This window comes from Phacochoerus africanus, chromosome 12, assembly GCF_016906955.1.
Source record: "Phacochoerus africanus isolate WHEZ1 chromosome 12, ROS_Pafr_v1, whole genome shotgun sequence".
Taxonomy (NCBI): domain Eukaryota; kingdom Metazoa; phylum Chordata; class Mammalia; order Artiodactyla; family Suidae; genus Phacochoerus; species Phacochoerus africanus.
Window position 1 is genome coordinate 59134322 of NC_062555.1, and position 17293 is coordinate 59151614.

Below are 17293 nucleotides of genomic sequence, written 5' to 3' on the forward strand. Positions count from 1 at the left end.
TTCAAGTTCTAATAGAAAAGTCTTGGAGTTCCCTTCATGGGTCAACAATTAACAAACCTGACTAGGATCCATGAGGATGCAGGATTGATCCCTGGCCTTGCTCAGTGGGTTAAGGATCTGGTGTTGCTGTGAGCTGTAGTGCAGGTCGCAGACATGGCTCGGATCCCATGTTGCTGTGGCTCTGGCGTAGGCAAGTGGCTATAGCTCCAATTCAGCCCCTAGCCTGGGAACCTCCATACGCCGCAAGTGTGGCCCAAAAAGGAAAAAAGTCTCATTTTGGTTAAATACCTAGGTTCTTTAAATGATTCATCAGCTTCTTTGTTAAAATGTCGTACCTCACTGTGACATTGCTTTACAGCATGGTTTTAAAAGGACTTACCTGGCCAAATTGATGAGCAGATTGCTAGTGTGTTTAAAATTGCATTATATGAGCTAAAAATGTGAGTAAAGAAAATGGGAGTATGATGGAAGACATTTCACTATTTGGGTTTTTGCTGTTTAGATAGGGAAGGAAAGAGTGACTATTATTCAGTCCTATAATTATATATTTATTAGAAAGGTAATTAAATAGTGAATATTTATCCTGAAAACTGCTGGGACTTTAAATATGTCATTCTCATTAATGAAACAAGATAGCATTTTGAAAATACACTTTTGGTGAAGTTAATTAAACCATAATTTAAAGATTAACTCATTATTTATAATAATAATTTAAACCTTTAATAAGATTGAATAAAGTACATTCCATACAGAGGAGTGATTTAGATAATTCTGGAAACTAAAATAGATTGCAGTTTTTATTGCTTGCTTATTAGAGTTCTGTAATTCTCATCTTAAGTATAATTTTAAATACATTTTTCATATTTAGGGTATGTATTATCAAATACCAAAAATAGGGAGTTCCCCATCATGGCTCAGCAGAAATGAATCCAACTAGTATCCATGAGGACACAGGTTCGATCCCTTTTGCCTTGCTCAGTGGGTTAAGGATGCGGCATTGTCGTGAGCCATGGTGTATGTCGCAGATGCAGATCAAATCTGGCATTGCTTGTGGCTGTGTCGTAGGCCAGTGGCTACAGCTGCTATTGGACTTCTAGCCTGGGAACCTCCATATGCCACAGGTGTGGCCCAAAAAAGAAAAGAAAAAGAAAAAGAAAAAGAAAAATAGCTAGTGATTTCCAGTCTCATGGCATTACCGTATAGCTGCACTGTCTACTGTGGAGCCACTACCTAGTACGGCTCATCTGAATTGAGATGTGCTGTTAAGTATAAAATTAAAACACACTGGATTTCAAAGACCTAGTATAAAAAATGTAAAATATTGCAGTACTTTTTACAAAGTTCCCATCATGGTACAGTAGACACGAATCCGATTAGGAACCATGAGGTTGCAGGTTTGATCCCTGGCCTCGCTCAGTGGGTTAAGGATCCGGTGTAGGTCAAAGATGCAGCTGGGACCTGGTGTTGCTCTGGCTGTGGCATAGGCTGATAGCTGTAGCTCTGATTTGACCCCTAGCCTGGGAACCTCCTTATGCTGTGGGTGCGGCCCTAAAAAGCAAAATAAATAAATAAATAAATTGCAGTACTTTTTATATTTATTATATGTTGAAAGGTAACAGTCTGGATATGTTGAGTTGTATAAACTATATCATTAAAAGCAATTTAATGTTCTTTTTTTATATGTGGCAACCAAAATATTTAAAATTACATATGTGGCTCACATTACAATTCTATTGGATAGAGCTGCTCCAGAGAATAATTTAGAAACAGTTAAAACAACATAGATAGGCTTTGCCTGAGAGATGTGATTTTATGAGCAATAAAAAATAGGCCAAGTATATTGGGGTTATGAAGAAAAATTTTGCATAAATAATTTAAGAGAAAAAAAAGATGGATGGAGAAAACCACCTGTAGCTCTAACTAGTATATAAAACAGGATAGAAAATTGGTATCTGCAAAATTTTTGAAAATTTAAAAAACTTTTAAAAATATGCTGCAACTTTTTTGAAAATGCAGCTTTTATAAGTCCAAAAAATTCATCATAGTGTAAAAATTATTTTTTAACTGAATATACTAGTGAATATTGACTATCACACATGTATTCAGTATTCGAAATATACTGGAGCTATGTAGCCTAGTACAATGTGTGACATAAAGTAGATGCTCAATAAATATTTGATAAATGAGTATGTGATTAAAATGAGACATAGAGATTTTTGTTTATGTTATTCATTGATTATCTGAAGAGATTAAAATTAAAATAGTGCTTAGCCCATAGAATGCACATAAGAAATATTTGTGAAATGAACGAATGAAATTAGACACACACACACATTAAATCGTAAAGGAGATTAAGTCCTCAGTGAGGAATTAGCACCAATATATGTTAAACTAGTTCTCATTATTCAAAGGGTACCAGTTATTTTAAAACATCACTAACTCTATAGCTGTTTTAATGATACACTTACTTTATGGTCTTAGTTTGATAGTATCTTATATTTTGAGTTACACATGAAGAAACTCCATGGAAACAATTGGAACAAAACTCAGGAATTCATGCTTCGGAAGTTCCAAACTTGTGAGAGTCACTTGTGTTTGTTTTCCTTGGCTTAACCTGTGATGAAATCATGACTTCAGGATAGAAATCCTTAGCAAACTTAGGTATAGTAATTTGGATGCTTAAGTTTCATGTAGAAATACTGATAACATTTATTTAGCAGAAAGTAGAAAAAATAGGTGCATTTTAATAATAAAATTGTAATTATATCAATGAAGATGTGTGAAATTTATTTTATAAACAGATTTAACATAGTTTCCATTTATTTGGGAGGATATATAATACAAATGTATTTCCCTTGAATATTTTTCTTCTTTAGACTAATAAACTTGAGAATCATTTCTTCACTATGAGTTTTCATAAAGTCCGGATAAGAAGAGTACTTCAACTGGCTAATAATAAAAGGAAAGGGTAAAAATTAAATTCAAGGCATATAAAGGGAATAGAGTAGGTGTAAAGGCAATGTTTCTATTAATTGACCAGGAACTGTGTTATTTGTAAAGGGTTCATGGCTCAAACCCCCTTAAGCTTATCGTGTTAGGCCAAGTGTTTTCTCCCTGCTGCCCTCATCTTCTCCCCATTGTACGCTCCAGTGATATTGAATTCTTGGTTCCCCCAGCTCTTGTCTCGGGGTCTTTGCAAATGCTCTTTGGATGTCTTCCCTACACTCCATTACGCTGCCTAATTCTTGCTTAAATATTCTCTCTAGGGGAGGATCTGCCCATCCCTTGGTTTCTGCTAAATCTTCTTGCTGTGAGCTCATGTCACTCAATACTTGCATTTTAGAGGCATTGTTACACTTTCTCCAAAAAGGGCTGAATTGTCTAGTTTCACAGATGTTTATGTAGGTTACTGTTTTAATGGCTGTTTTCACTGCACTGTCGAACTCCAAAGCCTTTCCCCTTTTCTTTGACTATATGGACTTCATTATTTCCACATTTGAATATGTGAGTCCTCTCGTCTGGAAGCTTTTCTTCATAAATGACTAGGAAATTATTTAGTGTGTTTTCATAAAATTCATAAATCATGTAAGCAGGATATGTTAGGAATTAATTATTGGTAGAACATCTATCTCTGAAGGGTTAAAGAATTGCCAACACTTATCGAGCCTGCTCTCTCTGGCTCTTGATTTGGTGTTGACAGCCAAGCAAAGAGCGTCTTCAATAAATCCACTCTCATATTCAAGTTTTTCCAGATGTGAGAAGTAATTAAGTCTTTGCATTTATTGAAGCCTTGTATGCTTTTCAAGAGGGAACCAGCAGCTGTGATGAATTAACTCTGCTTGAGTGCATGTGTGTTATGTGTGTGTGTTTGCGTGTGAATGTACATATATACAAGCACACATGTGGCATTTGCCAATAGTCAAATGAGATCAGACCTTTAAAAAACAAAAAAAACCAAAAAGCTAATTTTCATAAGCACCAAAAATATTTACAGCCGTAGCTCATGATTTAGAGAATAAGGCTTTATCCACTAATATCTTCTCATTTTACTTTCTTTCTTTTCTGACTGTTAAAGGGAAGAAGTGAAATCTTTTGCCTCTGTTAAAGGATTTTTTTAGAGAAAAGGTGAAATTATGATTCTCATAAAATATAAAATGAACACATTTCAAAGATTTTAACTCATTAATTAATGAAGGCACCAATGAGATCTTCCAATTGGTTTGAACGTGAATTTGAAGAACGAATTGTAGATGTGTAATAAGAAATGCCAAGTTGAATTTACAAAGAGATACAAAAGGGTCTATCAGCCAATAATCAATCGCGTTTCCCCTCGGGACATAGTTAATTTGCATTTGTATGGATAAAGCATCATTAGCATTGTTATCAGTTATCACCAATTTATGGTGTGGTGAAGCACTTCAAAGACAGTGAAAGGCCAAATTAGCCAGAAGGTAACACTAGATAACACACAGTGTAATTTTTTCTCCCAGTTTCAAAGTCTTTCACACTGTTTCCTGACGTATCTCACACAAAACTCTAGGAAAGGGATACTTTTAGGGGTAGATAGATAAGCTGTTTTTTGGGCTTGACCCTTTGGTTCTGATCACAAGCCGCAAAGGCCATTCAGACCCTGGGCTTCTCTCAGTGGGAAGGATTGGGAAAGTGATGATGGTTTTAGCTTTGTTTGTATTAAAACGAAATATCTCACTGGCATATGCACATTGTGGTATATGGAATGGCCAACGGAATGGGACCTGCTGTATAGCACAGGGAACTCTACCCAATAATCTGTTATCATCTGTATGAGGAAAGAATCTGAAGAAGGATGGATGTGTGTACATGTGTAACTGAACCACTTTGTTGTACAGCAGAAATTATCACAATCTGGTAAGTCAACTATACTTCAGTAAAACTTCAAAAAATGGGAAAAAATGGAATATGAGTAGCAAATTAAACCAAAGTCTTGCAGTTCACTGACTGCTTATGTTAGTGTAGACTCCGAATAGGAGTGCCTCCCCCACCCCCCACCGTCAGTAAATGTTGGCATCCCAACCACACCCAACCTGAAAATTCTTATGCCAAAAATTATTTGTGGTTTTTCTATTCTTCTTCTCGAACACCAGTCTAGATATGTGGCTTTCATTTGTGAGTAGCTTCTATATTTGTGAAAATAAGAGTGTGACTGCAGGAAAACTCTACTAAATCTTATTTTAATGGCAAAATTGGTAATGGTGACAATCAGGTTGCTTTGTATTCTTTTGATTTCTAATTAACAAACAATAATGAAGTAGCCATTAAAAAGGAGAAGATAGGCTTAATGAATGATAATTATAAAAATAGATTGGGCAAATAATAAGCAGAACTCTTCTCTTTTATAAAAAAGACAAATTGCCCTCAAGAGCTTACATTTCTTTGTTTTAAGAAATGATTTTTCTCCCTCATCTATTAGTAAAGTTCCCTTTTGGGATGGATGCCAAATGATGAAGAAATATATGAGGCAAAAATAAAATAACCAGGGATTCAACTGAGAAGCAAGAACCTTTGGGGGACAGTCATAAAAAAAAAAAAAAACGGCAACTGAAAATGAGTTTGTGAAAAGACTGCCAATGCAGGCAATCAAGTCACATGAACTAATTTCCCTGTCATCTACCTACCATTTAGAGAGACTATTTTATAATAAGAAATATTGAAATAATTTTTAAAGTAGAAAAATTTAGTTTATCTCACAATTTTCCTCAACCAGAGCTGACTATCAGTCTATTTTAATTGTTTCTTATGGATTTTCATTTGTAAGTTACTCATCACCATGTTGGGGAAAAACAAATGTTCTATCACCATAGAGAAAAGAAAGGAGAAAGAGATGAACCAGGTATGAAACATTTGTCAGAATCCAAGAGGTTCTTGTAAGTGACCCTAAGACCCTAAAAACAGTCAAGTACTGCATGACTCGTGATGGGCGCATAGACTTGCTTCCTGGCCAGGGGCTGTGTCCCCAGAGACCTGAGCTACCCCTGGGACTTGGCAGTTGTTATAGAAATACACTTGCTTACACAGAAATATCAAACTGTAAGAAGATGGAAGCTTTCTGTAATTGCAGATATACAAGTTAGCTGCTAAGCTTTGGGCTGGATGCTGCATGAGGCCCTCCTGGTCTTTAAAAATGTATTGATAGTATAGAATTTACCCTTTCAAATGAATTCCGTTCATATCAAGCACCTTCCCTGGAACTGAGTACCTTATTTGGGTAGTTGAAAACTCCTGTGTTTGTAAGGGGCTTTGCAGTTTTTTAGGGCCTTTCCTTTTATGAACGTATGGCAATTCAGTTTTTCTCTTTAACTATGGAGAACTAGAGGCAGAGGGGGATTCAATAATTTGCCCTAGAAGATGTGAGAGAGCCAGACCTGGAAGTAGGGGTCTAGCTCTAAGTAACGTGATCCGCGTCTTGCTCTCATTCTCCGTCAGGCATGGGTAGAGTGCTTAAAGTAAAAAGTGGACAACGTAAATGAAATGCTCAGGAAGTAAATGGGATTAGCAGTGATACGGATATTCCCTCTTGAGGCCCCCTAAGGTGAAAATATGTATTGAAATACAACATTTAACATGCTTTTAAAAAGCAGGGGGATGATGGGGGATTTTGAAACATGATAGCTGCACGTGAAGAACCTTTTCTTCATACTCCCCAAGTCACATATCGGAGCTGTGGGCAAGAGAGCTTTGCTGTGATAAAGCGCAGGCCTTAAAATATTTTAGAAGACTTTACATGAATTTTATATAATACTCATAGGTGAAAGGAGAAAAAAATGCATTCAGTCAAAAGCAATAGTCTTGTTTAGTCTGCCAAACTATCCATTAAGGAGTTCTTCCAGCAAGTCTTGAAGGATGGTTTGTTTCTGTTTTTGTTTTTTTTAGGGCCGCACTGGCGGCACATGGAGGTTCCCAGGCTAGGAGTCTCATCGGAGCTGTATCCGCCAGCCTACACCACAGCCACAGCAATGCCAGATCCAAGCTGCATCTGTGACCTACACCACAGCTCAAGGCAATGCCAGATCCTTAACCCACTGAGCAAGGCCAGGGATCGAACCGGCAACCTTGTGGTTCCTAGTCAGATCCACTAACCACTGAGCCGCGATGGGAACTCCTGATGGTTTTTTGTTGTTGTTGTTTGTTTGTTTGTTTTTAATTTCCTACTTCATTTTAGCACAAAGTATATTTTACTCACCATTTCATCTCTAACACTAAGCACAGTGCCTGGCATAACCACATTTCTTTGAATGAATGAATGAAAGTAGGGCTCTAATTAAATTCTGGTCCTAGTGCTCCATTAAATAACTTAATGAATAAGACAAGTAATTAATTTCTCTTGACCTCAATACTGTCCTCTGTGAAAGAGGATTGATTTCATAAGGACCCCTGTAGCTTTAAAATTCTGATTCTAAAATTTCAAATGGAAAATTTGTGTTCACATTGTGTATGGTGTTTGCTTTTGCTTTCAAAACTTTTCTGCATAATCTCAACAGATTATTTTCTTCCAGCACACTGAAGGGACAACAAGAATTTATTACATGATGGGAAATGAGAAAAGCACTTTCAAGCAGCCCTGGAAGTCTGACGAAGGTAATTCACCATGGGGAATAGATGTCACCATGAGCATCGCAAGTACTGTCACCTCAAACAGTAGCCGAACGGTGCATCTTAGGCAACTTTGGCAAGATTTTCTCCCTACATGTCTAGAAGTTTGGAAGAAAAGCTTATAGAAAATTCTCTTCCCTGTTTCCAAATAAAGATTAATATAATAGATCTTCTGAAGGGTATTAGAATAGCCTTTTGGCAGTGGACTTGAGGGAAGCAAACAGAGTCTCACATTCTGCTCCTTTATGAAACAAATAGAATGCACAGAGAATTTCCTTGTAGAATTCTCTACACTGGCGCGACATGACTGGTGAATTAAAGTTAAGGTTTCTAATTTCAGCACGCTTGGGGCATTTCTTCTTGGCATTTTGCTGTTAAGCAGGATATGTGATGCCATTAAGTTAGCCTGTATTAAAAGTCATTTCATGAAAAGATCAACAGCTCTTATAGAACACAACTTTTTTTTTTTCAGAATAGAATAATGTTTCCCTAAGTAATATTTCACAGAAGAATGTTAGTTTTCTAGCGTATTGGATGTCTGTTTTAAAAAAAAAAAGTATATGGATAGGTAGGTAGGTAGGTAAATAAATAGGTTAGATTATATTGGATGAATAGGATTTCATGTTTGGGACATGCTGGGTTAAGCAGACGTAAATGGTTTTCTCGGTTGTGGGTCTTCTCAGAGCTTTTGTATTATTGTGCCATGTAGATTTTGTGTTACTGTTCCCTAAGTGACAGGGCTAGAGATTGCTGTACAGATTTCCTCAAACACATTTGCTTAAGAAACTCCCTTTTCCACTCCAGAGTATTCTGTGGAACTTTAGCCTCCTGGAACATAATTTGAGAAATTATCTATAAATGATGACTGTGTAGAATTTTTTTCTTTTCAGAATTTGTAGGCAAGGCCAATGCAAATTTAGAACATTTAAAATTAGATATGATATCAAGAGAAAACAGCATCATACCTGTCTACCTAGAATTTTTTGATTAAAGTTATAATTTATATCCTTAGTTTCATTATTCACCATAGGATATTTTTTAATGTCCTACACTGATATGTTATGGCTTTAGAAATACTAAATTATCCTTGGATTTAAATAACCAAATTGATAAATTATGAGTTGTATAGTCTTAGAATTATCTCGATTGACATTAAAGGATTTGTTTTGAGAAATACACAGTCAAGGACACACACCACGTTATGAATATTGTTATAGTTTATTTTTACAAACTTTTCCAAGCGTGTGTTACACATAGAGAAATATATAAATAACTAGGGAATTTGTAAAAATTGACACAATGGGCAGAACTGGTAATTATTGTTTTTTGAAACGATGTTTATAGAATTCTTAAATGATGTATCAAACTGTTAACTGCAGCTTCTCATGTTTAATGATGTTTACAATTAAAATAATACAATAGCAATATAAGATTAACAGTCATAATTAACTCGGAAGAGATTCTTTGAAGTGGTTCAAAGGGCTTTTTGTAATAAATTACTAGCTTTTAATCAGCTAATGTATTTTTTTTAGAATGGAGAAGTACGTATATGTCTCATAAAAATTTAATTTAGGTTAATGAAATGAGTTTGAATGATCCAGACTCTCTGTACCAAATCTGAGCTATGTCTGACATTCCAGTGGAAGCTTTATTTAGCTGGAGTTGAGGAATCTTTGAGATAATAGGCTTTGCACTGTGCTATCTTGAGTGTTACAGCTGAGTGGTTTTCCCAGAATCTTTAAGTCTTTTTCTAACTATTTTATGAATGAATGGAATTAATGAAATATTAATGAATGATCTCTTTTGAATTGTTTAACGAGTTCAAAGAATATTGACTTTAAAAGTTTGCAGAATTGAATTTTGCCTCTTAAAATGCGATTTCCATTTGTGAGGCTGGCCCTGGCCACCCTCAGTGATCCTGTTGCCTTCACTCACACGCAGTTGTGATAAGGAGGGTGAAGTAGGAGCTAAATAGGGAGGAGGTCTGGGCAAGGTCATTTCTGCCAGAACACAGAGAAGTCAAGATCTCAAGAGTGCAGTGGTATATAAAAAGGTCTACGCTGGTGAATTAAAAAAATAGATGCATGAAGAGGAAAAATGAGGGTCCCTGTATTTGAGGATGTGAAAGATGAAACAGAAGAAGAAAAAACAGGGGAAGAAGAAAATGAAGAAGACAAGGTAAGTGAGAAAGCACTTGCTGAAGAATGATATTTGTTCCCCAAAGCTGATGATGAGAAAAATGTTTCCTTTCCTTTTTTTCTGGACAGGTATTCTTTAAGCCTGTTATTGAAGACCTGAGCATGGAATTGGCCAGAAAATGCACCAAACTCATTAGTGATGTAAGTGGCTTAAGTAATTTTTGTCTGATTTTGCATTGCATGTGTGGCACTATTATGTCATAGTATCAGAGAGCTGAGGAGAAAACCCTGAAATCGTTTACCAAAACCCAGCAATTTTCCAGATCATGGTACTAAGCCCAGACATTTTAGGCGATTTTTCCCAAGGTCACCTGGGTAAGGAATTTCTCTGGGGATAGGTCTCTGTATTCTTAAGCCAGAATCGTGTAACTTTGGAATTTCACTGTTACCCTGGCATGAAATCATAAAGCATCGTATTTCAGAGCATATTCCATTGAGAACCCAAAGCCTTTTACAGTTTGTATAATGATATAATTTGTTTTGAGAGGCTCTCTATCTAAATGAATGATTTTTAGCATTTTGGGGAATGTTTGCAGAATTTGATGAGTGTAGTTTTTTCCAAACCAGAAAATGCATATACCTGTGTGCATATGCATTTATTTACAATTTAGGATTCAGGAGTTCCTGTTGTGGCGCAGTGGAAATGAATCCGACTGGGAACCATGAGGTTGCAGGTTCGATCCCTGGCCTTGCTCAGTGGGTTAAGGGTCCAGCGTAGCTGTGAGCTGTGGTGTAGGTCACAGACGCAGCTCGGATCTGGTGTTGCTGTGGCTCTGGCGTAGGCTGGCAGCTACAGCTCCGATGAGACCCCTAGCCTGGGAACCTCCATATGCCATGGGTGTGGCCCTAAAAAGACAAAAGACAACAAACAAACAATTTAGGATTCATAGATTAAGAACCCTGAATGAGATGTTGATGGTGATGATATTAGTGAAAGGAGCATTTTTGGTGTGATGTTTCTCGTTAACTGGGAGTTATGTTGTATTTCAAGGGAATCCTGGAATTATGTAATTAACTCATATATATCTGTCCATCTGTCTGTCCATAGTCAGTATGTAAACAAAATTCTGGGAGCTCATGGAGATGTGTTCTTCACTAGGAATGAGAATTTAGGTGACCCTCATTGGGACAATTGTAAGAGAATCACTGAGTCAGAGGAAAAATGGCCTGTGAAGCCTGAGCAGGGCCCTTCTGTATTTATTTATTTTTTATTTATTTATTTTTTTGGTCTTTTCCTAGGGCCGCACCCACAGCATATGGAGGTTCCCAGGCTAGGGGTCTAATTTGGAACTGTAGCCACGGGCCTACGCCACAGCCACAGCAACGCAGGATCGGAGCTGGGCATCTGCGAACTACACCACAGCTCACGGCAATGCCGGATCCTTATCCCACTCAGCGAGGCCAGGGATGGAACCTACAACCTTGTGGTTCCTAGTTGGGTTCTTTAACCGCTGAGCCACAGCAGGAACTCCGACCCTTCTGTATTTAGAGAGGAGGGCAGAATGCAGGTGATTTCTGCTGTTCCTACTGAGCAAAGTGATCAGAATGTTTTACACACATTTACTTGCAAGAGAGGTCAATCCTGGGCTCTGCCCGTGTGGTAATGTGCCCGCCTGGTCTCTGAAGTCAGCTCTCTTGAGTCAATTTAATAGCAACCTTGGGCAGGTTGGCTGGGCTCAGTTCCTCCAGGGCAGCATTTATAATAGTAGGATTAAGAAATCGTAACATATCTGAAGTGTTTAGTAAATTGTCTGGAACATTGTGAGTGCTCAAGAGATGCCAGCTGGTACTAACTCTTGCCTCTACAAATTAATTTTTATCCGTCCAGTCGCCTTTTATGCATGATGCCGTGTTGCCTTCTGGTTTGTCAGAAAGAGCCAGAGGATGGTAGACATCGGACCCCTTCCCATGTGCTTGACATGTCATGTAATGAAATTTTAAATTGAGTATTTCTTTGTGCCATTACTTAACGCTAGGCACAGCTACTGGATGTAGAGGTTCTTTGTAAACTGTAATAAAAATGAAATGATGATGACAACATTAAGGATAATAATATTAGTAGCAGCTCAGGTTTATGGAGTGCTATGTGCTAGGCATTGCAGCTTAGAAAGTAGAGTTTCTCTTGTTTTCCCATTTTAGAGGTGAGGAAAAGAAACTTTATTTTATTTCATTTTTTTGTCTTTTTTGCTATTTCTTTCTTTTTTGTCTTTTTTGCTCCCGCGGCATATGGAGGTTCCCAGGCTAGGGGTCTATTGGAGCTGTAGCCCGGGGCCTACGCCAGAGCCACAGCAACGAGGGATCCGAGCCGCGTCTGCAACCTACACCACAGCTCACGGCAACGCCGGATCGTTAACCCACTAAGCAAGGGCAGGGACCGAACCCGCAACCTCATGGTTCCTAGTCGGATTTGTTAACCACTGCGCCACGACGGGAACTCCGGAAAAGAAACTTTAAGTAATTCGCCTGGGTCACACACAGTTAGGGAGTGGACATCAACACGAAGCTTCCTCGTAGCCAGTCTGCCGTGTCGTCTCTCACTGTAGCTTTCATGCAAAGTTTACTTTAGCTTTATTATGATGTATTACACAAATACGAGTAATAGTAATGCAACCAGACCATTTAAAACCTTAAGTTCGGAAGTTCCCGTTGTGGTTCAGAGGTAATGAGTCCGACTAGTATCCATGAGGATGCCGGTTCGATCCCCCTGGCCTTGCTCGGTAGGTTAAAGAGTCTGTGTTGCTGTAGCTGTGGTGTAGGCCAGCAGCTGTATCTCCAGTTCGACCCCGAACCTGGGAACTTCCATATGCCATGAGTGCCGCCTTAAAAAGCAAAAAACTGAAAATAAATAAACCCTTAGGTTCCATCACTGGAGATCAGGCCACTTTCATTATTGTTGTACTTTGTGTGAAGTGTTTTTGTGGCTCAGCCGAATTATGTGAGCCTTTAAACAAAAATGTCAGCTTTAGTTAGCAGGTGATTTCGTTGGCGCTGTTTTGGATGAGAGCATTTCTCAGTGACTTCAAAACCAATCTTGTGGTGGGGGGCGATGGCCTCCGCTGTTTTGCCAAAGCAAAGGCCATACCATTCCACTCTCATGTCAGTGAAATTAAATACATGAGAGTACTTTCTGTCTATTAAAGGTTTACGTGGCAGGGCAGAATGCCTGTACTACTTACATGTTTAGATCGTATTACTGTGGCCTCGTTTATATCTGTGTACCTGTTTAGTTTTGTTTCCAAAGAGAATTCCAGGCTTGATTTATGGAATTTTTGTGTTTACCAATGAACAGTCTGAACAATTACTTTTTAAAGTTTCTGAAAAAAAAAATGAAGAGTTTGTACAGTCATTTGAAAAGCAAATTTTAATTTACCCTTTCTGGAAGGTTTTTATATATTAGACCAAAGTGAATTTCTAGATTTTATTTTAGAAGTGTGGTTAAACTTGCTCAGTCGCTCTCATCCATGTTTTCGTATAAATTTGAAGTTCTTTTCTCTGTTATACTGTCTGCTTGACTAAATGGTTATCTAAAATGTGTATTTGAAATTGCATCAATATGGAGCTAAAAACAAATGGAAAAGGGATGAATTAAGTTAGATTGGAGCTCCAGTCGCATCTTTATTATGTCTCGGATAGTGCCCTTCTGTTTGTGCCCACGTTTAATTTAGGGCACTAGTCTTCTCCTTGGTCTTGAACTTAAAGACAAACCTTAAGGACTTTAGTTTTGTTTTATAATCCTTTACATCCCAAGGGGGAATGCATGTGCTTATCTGAGCCTTTTTGTTTGTTGGAAGGCAGTCTGTCCGCAGCCTCTGTCTGTCACCACATGCATTTGAAGTTTGCTTGCTTGCTGTGTAGAGTCCCACATCTTGAAGCTTCAGAAGCAGCCTCACATTCTCTTGATCCAGATACACAGCTCGTGAACAACTGACCTGGGATTTGGAACAAGCTCTGTCTGACTCCTAAGCCTTGGCCACCACGATGTCCTCGCCTTCCTGCCGTGTGCCAGGCACTCCACATGAAAATTATACGCCATGCCACCCCCAGCCAGCTGGTGCCGTAGGTTCTGCGAGCCTCGGCTCAGAGGTGGTGAAACCCAACATTGCATAGCTGGTCCTCGGCCACCTGGCTCGTGAGCTTCAGGTTTAGGTCTGGCCAAGTCCAGAGTCTGGCTGGTAGCCCCCCGCCACTCTGCTCGACCTTTTCAGACGAGAAGCATGAGTCTGTGTGTCTCTCTTCATGGAGCCGTCTCTTCACCTCCCCTTCATTATCATTCTGATCGTCCCTCTTTGGCCCTCTTCCAGCTTTCATGTGTCTTTATTGCGATGTGACAATGAGAACCATGCACGGAGATCTAGTTACGGATGGCAGCATTCTGAACGGGGAGGGATGGTGTTTCCTGCCCACTTGGTGATGATATGTAGAGTTTCTTGACTTGGGGCGGGGGGGCTGTAGAGAGCTCTGAGATCAGCCTCTGTCAGGACCTCATCCTCTGCTGTTTTCTGTCCTGATTTCTGACTTGTAGCTGATCACGTAGGGCCTGTCCTCCCTTCGTAGTTGGAATGATTTTTCCCTCGCTAGTGGCGACTCTAAACCGTAATTTTCTGCCCTCTCGCCTGGTCCCTTCCAAGGTTCTGAGGTTCATGTCCTTCAGTTTACCATTTCCCTCTCCAGGAGAGTGTGGGGCCGTCAGCAGGCTTGCAGACGTGGCTGTGTCATGCCTTCGCCAGATAATTTATTAAAATGTTAAAGAAGAATGACGTAGAGATAAGTCCTTGGAGGTCCGCACTGTTTAGGATTCTCTATGGAAAGAAATGTCTGTTTTTCCGATCAGGTGGCTTCATTTTAGGGACCAGTGTGAAGCATTTTTCAGTTTTTTTCTTTACCTCGCCTGCTTTCTGCTTTGTACATGCTCTGCCCATATTGTGGGCTTTCCTCTGCAGGCTCACTTCCCAGTCAGGAAAGACACCTCTGAGGCAGCCTTTTTTTTTTTTTTTTTCTGTTAACTGCGTAATGCTTTTTATTTCCCCAGGTTATCCTCTCTCTCGGTTATTTGCCCTGTTAGTCAGCCATCTATAATCAATTCTTTGAATAAATCCAATCTACTGATGATACTGAACAGTCAGAATCATAGATCTGGGAACATTTTGTTGGGTGGTCATAAAAAAGATGAGGTTAAAAGGGGCCATTTATGTGTTTCTTGTAAATTAGGATAAAGAGTCTCTGTGGATGGAGCACGTTCACCCACATCTGCTGGAAGCCTCTGACTCAGTGTTTTGATTCAAACCGTTTTAGGGTGTTCATTTGCGTGGCAGCTGAAAGAACATTTTCCAGGCAAGTGAACACTGTTGTGGGTAAACCCTTCTGATGCTGAAAACAAGGGATTCTGTGCTTACCCCTCCAGAAAAAGCTCCAACGGTGTTCCAGCCCGGCTAACCTAGCTCTGGAGCCACACCTCTGTCTTCCAGGGCTCATTGCATTTGGCCAACGTGCCTCCTTTTGTGAAAACTTTCTGGCTCCTTTTGGTTAAGAATGCATTTAAAAGGAAACTGCCAACATTTCTACGGCTCTCCATCCACTGTCAGCCACTAGCTGATCTCGTTCCAAGGGAGAGAAACGAGGTGAGGAGAAGGGCGCCCCCCTCCGCTCATGTAAAACCCTGCCTGCAGTTGAGACATGGTGGCATGAAGGCTGAGGTCAAAGCAGAACGCCAATATTTAGGGCATCTTATTGATCATTAAGTCATCAGCTTTGGATTGTGTCTTGGTTATGAGTGCAGATGGGTGCACGTCACAGGAAAGTCCTAGCACGGAGGCTTCACAAGTAGGTGTTTATTTTTCTCACCTATAAATCCTGGAGGTAGGGGCTTCAGTCTTGGGGCCGTGGATGTTATCAGTCTGTCGGGCGCCTTTCCTTCTGCTCTGCCATCATTAGTGCGGTGGCTTATTGTCTTATGATGGTGTCATTGCTGCCGCATCCCTGTGATTGGGGAAGACAGAAGGTGGGAGGGCCAAGTGTCCAAGGGCTGTGTCAGCAGGTGTCCACCTTCATACAGTCGCAGCAGTAATACTGCTGGGAAGACTTCCAAGGATGTCTCCTGGCCAGAGCTCAGCACTGGTCTTCCCCGGCCAGTCACTGGCCAAGGGTCGTGAGAAAACCAGGCCTGGTTCAGAGCAGTTTGTCCTCTGGGGCTGAGGTAGGGGTGTAGCTACTCATCAGTGCATGTGGCTCTGTTATTCGGAAAGGAAGGGGTTGGATAGGCAGTCCAGCCGATAGATGGGGCCATGGTTGTATTAGGAATTGACTGTCTACTCAGAGACTTCTCTTTTACCTAAGATGTTGTGTCAGTCATCAGTGTCGTTCCCTTTGCTCTCTCCTTTCCTGTTCTCCTGGCATAGGGAGGCTACGAATATGTGGTGTGCCTTATGTAATAATTTGCTTATTGTCATTGTAAATGCATTGGAAACTTGCTCACTCCTATTGTAAAATCTATTAGAAACACAGCATGTCAATAAGCAAAAAGTGTGTGTGTGTATTTTTTTTCTTTTACATAAGCTATTAGGTCCTACTGTACGTGTGTATCTTTTAAATAAAGACCAAAGACAGGAGTGGAGAGCTCACTTAAGACAGAACTGTTTGCTGGCATAGCGAAGGAAGTAAATACTTCACCCTTATCCAGAGCTCCTGTCCTGAACATTTGCTCAGGTCAGAGCTTATCAGGAGGGCGCTGGCCGCCCCACATTCCACTGCAGCGAAGAATGTGAATGGGAGAGAGGAGAGATGGTGCCAAAAGATAAAAATAATGAGCCAAACTTAAGCCTAATGATAGGTTATTTTCTCTCACACTTAATTATATAACAGAGATACTTTTTCTTTCTCCTTATGATCAAAATAGCCTATTTATCATACTGCCATTAACGGTTTAATTACTAGTGACTGAGGACGGTGATTTGCAGAGACCTAAAATTATGGCTAATCTCTGAGAAGAAGAAAAAGCAATTTAGTGCTCAGATAAGATAAATATGTTCTAATGTTGATTTCATGAATAAAGCAAACGTTTTAATGTGGTCAGCATCTAATATCTATGAGTCACAGCCGTGAAATACGGCATTTTAAAATAACGTTACTTAGTACGTTCCTATCTGGTTGTACCTCAGGTCAAAGACTGCCTCTCCAACCAGGTTTGGATTATGGTAAAATCTCTATGTCTTGTTAGAGTGTAACATCAATATTAGTCATGTCCTGTAAGAACCAGGTAGTACATACAATTAAACTTCGCTTTTAAACTGTAATTAGGGAAGGCGGTGTAATTAATCATCTGAACTAGGACTTTTTTTTTTTTTTTTCAGCCTAAGTATTTACAGTCCTGGGTAGATAAACATGACTTTATTACAGGGTGATATAACTTTAGCAAATTACCTTCATCCTCTCAACCAGTTTTGCCTGCCCAGTTTTCAGACTGGATGGCC

The 17293-nt window shown here is 39.5% G+C and overlaps 1 protein-coding gene across 7 annotated transcripts in view; it reads left to right on the forward strand.

The window, feature by feature from the left end:
* The window catches only part of NEBL (nebulette), a 356282-nt gene that overhangs the window by 228250 nt on the left and 110739 nt on the right, over positions 1-17293 (forward strand). For 3 of the 7 annotated variants that reach the window (XM_047755112.1, XM_047755116.1, XM_047755113.1), the window contains exons 1-2: positions 9504-9807; positions 9897-9968. The exons of 2 other annotated variants lie outside the window; for them this stretch is intronic. In XM_047755112.1, the coding sequence (XP_047611068.1) occupies positions 9727-9807; positions 9897-9968 (153 nt within the window). In that variant the 5' untranslated portion in view covers positions 9504-9726. Of the gene's footprint in view, positions 1-7502; positions 7615-9503; positions 9808-9896; positions 9969-17293 lie in introns of those variants that run through there. 2 more of the 7 variants (XM_047755114.1, XM_047755115.1) reach the window with 2 other exon arrangements.